The sequence below is a fragment of the Lycium barbarum genome, chromosome 9 (genome assembly GCF_019175385.1).
Source record: "Lycium barbarum isolate Lr01 chromosome 9, ASM1917538v2, whole genome shotgun sequence".
Lineage (NCBI taxonomy): Eukaryota > Viridiplantae > Streptophyta > Magnoliopsida > Solanales > Solanaceae > Lycium > Lycium barbarum.
In genome coordinates, this window is record NC_083345.1 from 15,195,377 (window position 1) to 15,199,943 (window position 4,567).

Below are 4,567 nucleotides of genomic sequence, written 5' to 3' on the forward strand. Positions count from 1 at the left end.
CTTCACATAAATACCACCTGTTAACCGGAGAAAATCCTTTTCAATGGAGAATTTCTTGAGTTAAACAAGCTCCCAAAGTTACAATCCGACCAAAACAAGTTACTTTCACAGGAGTTTTTGTCTTCCAAATCATCTTCCGTGGCCAGTTAAGCAGTAAAATTGTTCATTGCAAATGCAGGATATAGAATGGTAAGCAATACTTAGTTCATCCATAAACCCGGGAATCTAAGTGCGATCACATAAAAAAAGAGATATCTATTCATAATAAATTCTTAACCTGATCAAGACCTTCGTTTTTTCCTACCACAACAATATAAAATAAGTACAGTTGAGAGTTTTGCGATGCAGACGCCACAAAAAATAGAAAATAAATAAAAAGAAGCTACCTTTAAAGGATCTTCGACAAAAGTAAGTACCATTGACACGGCTGAGATTGAAATATTTAGAAAAAAGAAGATATTATACTTCCAGTACATGAAGTAAGGTCTAGTTGTCTGCCTCCAACCAAAATTTGACGTTGATTACGTCATGCTACAAGTTTGTTCAACTATTTGCTAAAACTCCAGAATCATTTACAGAGAAAATATGGTTAGTTCTTCATCATGCACAAGACCTCAAAGACCATAGCGCGAATTTCCACCGTTTCACTCATTGATCCGTAGGTTCCTCCAGAAAATTTGGAGAAACAAGACTTTCATTGTATAGACCAAGATTGTTTGCAGCATCACAACGTATCCAAAACTCAGGATGCATGAAAGTGCTATGTTGTGAATTATACCACACTAAACTTCTAGATTGGTGCACCAAAATTTCATTATTCTGAGAGATGAAAATTGGGCAAGCTTCATAGTCTTGTGAGGGGATCGAAAACACCTTGGTCCATGACTCAACAACCTCATACTCTTTCATTACCCACACATCTGTCTTGTTTTCCTCGCAACAAAATAAACATATATTACCTCCAGAAGAACCTATTTCCCAGTCAAATTCATACTCATTCAGGTCGGGCAACGCTACATTTCCAAATGTCTCATCTGCAAGGTTGAATGAAGAAATAAATCTAACACCACCAACACGATCTCCGGCGATCCAGTGAATTTTTCCATTTAAAAATTTACCAGAATGATCCCATAAGATAATATTTGGGTACTCTTGAATTCTTTTCCAAGAATTACTTCTTAAACTATAAACACTAACATCATAACTATTATTGTGTTGACTTCCCACAGTTTCTACAACTTTGTAATCACTTTGAAGTTCAGTATAACCAAATCTATACGAAATATCATCAAAACTATCCGTACGGGGCACATTAATTCCTGAAGGGGCCAATTCTTTCAACTTTCTTGTAGATGGATTCCATATAAACAAATCCTCAAAATCACGAGAAATACAAAACAACCCATCACACGAACCCAAGATTCGATATCTATCACCAAATGTATCTTCACAAGAAAAATCAAGCTCAGTAGGTATATGTTGAGGTACTTCATACATAGTTGGGTACAAAGGGTAAGTGTAAAAAGTCAAGCTATTATTATCATACTCAAAGTTTCTAAAAAGAAGCCTATGGTGAGTAAATTCTTGATTATTGGCTGAAAGTTTTAGATGGTTTCTGATGAATTGGTGACTAGAGATTAGAGAAAGCATAGATTTAGAAACACACCTCATTTTCAACAATGTTTTCACAGATAGCCTTAGGAGTATTTCAGATATTAACTCAGGTGGAAGAACTGGCAGTGATTCATAGCTAGCAATTTCCATTAGGGTGGCAGAGCTTAAACCCTTTTCAAGAATTTGATACGATAATCCAACCTTTTAGAGTGTTATATATGGAAGAAGAATGAACTGTTCACTTTTGGGGAAAATAGCATGCCCTCTCACAAATGGCCATATTTTGGTGGTCTTCAATTTTCATCCCTCAAATTTGTAGTCTTTGAATTACAGCCAGGTAGCTTCGGCATATGTATCGTAACGTTCCACAAGTTAAGTCATCGGATAAGCCAAAAATTTTAACATTTAACATCTCAAAAAGGTATAAGTTTAGATTCGCTCCGGATAGTTAGTGTTTAGCTTTGACATATGTATCATAATATCTCACAAGTTAAGTCGAACAAGACAAAACTTTCAACATCTAAAAAAGGCATAAGTTTAGATTCGCTCCGGATAGTTAGCGTTTAGCTTCGACATATGTATTATCACATCTTATACCGAAAAAGGCAAAACTTTCAACATTCAACATAATCTAAAAAATACTACACAACTTATGCCGCATAACTTAATTCTTACGAAACTTGTGTCAAGCGAGGCAAAAGTTCAGTTTTCGAAGATAAGAATATTACAGAACTTATATCGACTGAAGTATATCTGGGTATTTTTATTAAATAAGCAGTACGAGCGAAATTTAAAGATCACAAATATGATGGACAAAAATTAAAGACCACTGCGTTTGAAGGAAATCCGTGCAAAAATATCTAATTTAGTTAGTTTTTTGCGATCTAATTTAGTTAGTTTTTTGCGCGTGTATCACTGATCATTTAGCACAATTATTACTTACCATATTTCAATTTATGTGATATACTTTTCTTTTTAATTCATCCTTTAACAAACTATACTTTTTATATTAAGCAAACAATTTAATTTTAAACTTTATATTTATCCTTAATGAGATGATTTGTAGCATTTATATCTAGTAAAAGTGCATCAAAAGTTATCTTTCTTTCTTAAATTCCATTCCCAATCAAAATACAGATAAGTCTATAATTTGAGATGCAAGAAAAAGTTTTAGTTCGTAAGAAAAACATATAAGACTTCTGATAACGTTTTGACATAGCAGTGAAACTAAATGTTCAAGATATAAATTCAAGGTTATTGGGCTTATAGCAATTACCTTATCCTAAATTTTAAAGTTATAAGCACTCTTCAACTTATTTTTCCTAGTTTATTTTTAAAATGTTGCTGTAAAAGATTGCGGGGCAAGACAAAGTTACTGTAAGCAAATACTTTACTCAACTATGCTATGGAAATGGAAAGTTTAGAAGAAATAAGATAGGAAAAAGACATAAATTGACTCTTAAATTATATCTTAAATATCGATATTACACTTAAATTTTATTAGTGATTTATTACCTACCTAACATATAAAAAAAATGATATTATTTACTCCTGAGAGCTGATGTGACACGATATATATATAAAAAAAAAAGACGATTTTGATTATATATTATTTATTCATTTATTTTTTAATTGTAAAATTCAATTTTTTGTAATTCCCACCCCCACCACACCCCTCATTTTTTTCTTCACTTCCACTCCGCCGGAGCTCCGACGAGCTCGTCTCCGGCAGCTACCCACCAGCTCGTCCCCGGCAGCGACCCAAGAATTAGGAGAAACCCTGAACATAAAAGGGCTTGCAAGCATGAAGCATGAAGCATCATCGTTTCCTCTCCAAAATTGAGCATTTGAAAAGAACAAGTCTACACACATCATGGTCTCCGTTAGTTTACAGATTTACTCTCTTAATAAATTAAGATTTCCTTGCTGATCCGACCTTATTCTTCATTTTCTACTCAATGGGCAACATTGAATTGCTATGGAATAGACAAAAATACTTCTGGGTTTGTTCATTTCTGATGAAATGAAGAAAAAGAAGAAGAAGGGTTTGGGGGTGGCGTGATGTTGGAGAAGAAGAGGGCGTGGTGGTGGTGGAAGAAGAAGAAGGGTTCTGGAGGTAGGGGTGGCGTGAGGGTGGAGGAAATGTAGAAGAAGGGAGTTTGGGGGAAGGGGGGGGAAGGGGGGGGGGGGTTTGAAATGGAGAAGAAGGAGTGATAAAAAATAGTTTTTAGTAAAATCTAATTTATTTGTAAATTTATAATTTTTCATTTTCAGTATTAAAATTTAAAAAGTAATTTTTTTAATTATTAAAATTTCATTTCATCTTCTACTTTTTAATTATAATTTTTTTTGCTACATCAGCTTCTAGGATTGTATTAAATTAGTAACTTTTTAGATGGTCAATTTTTGAAGTGTTTGCTTGATTCATTTGGGTTTGCCACCGGAGAGAGTTGAGAGTAGAGAGGAAAAGATGAAGATAAGATAAATATTAAAAATTAAAAGATTTCTAACGCGATGTTGACATGGGGCTGATGTGGCGAGAGAGACCTCTCACCATATGACTTGTTAAATGTGCGTTAGGATAAATAATATCACTTTTTCATATATTAGGTGTGTAATAGGTCACTAGTAAAATTTAAGTGTGATATTGACCTTTGGGGTATAGGGTAAGGATCAATTTATGTCTTTTGCCAATAAGATATTTAAAAACTAAATTTCATAATTTACTAAACAATTTACCATTTCACTTACTTTTCTTAGCACTTATTTTTTAGTAACGACTCTTTTTTCCATTTTGACCTGTTCCTACTTGTTACGGAATGTAAAATTAACATATGACAAGCAGATAGTTGTCCTTCCTTATACGTCAGACCTCTCTATAACAACATTCGCATATAACAACACCTCTTCATAACAATTAAAAAATTTCAGAACCGATTTTTTATGTTATATT

At 33.5% G+C, this 4,567-nt stretch overlaps 1 protein-coding gene across 1 annotated transcript; it reads right to left on the reverse strand.

Moving 5' to 3' along the window:
- Positions 1-267: 267 nt before the first annotated feature.
- On the reverse strand, positions 268-1,960 carry LOC132611000 (F-box/kelch-repeat protein At3g23880-like). The gene has a single exon (XM_060325408.1). The coding sequence runs from the start codon at positions 1,762-1,764 to the stop codon at positions 649-651; it is 1,116 nt and encodes a 371-aa protein (XP_060181391.1). The 5' UTR covers positions 1,765-1,960; the 3' UTR covers positions 268-648.
- Between the last annotated feature and the right edge of the window lie 2,607 nt (positions 1,961-4,567).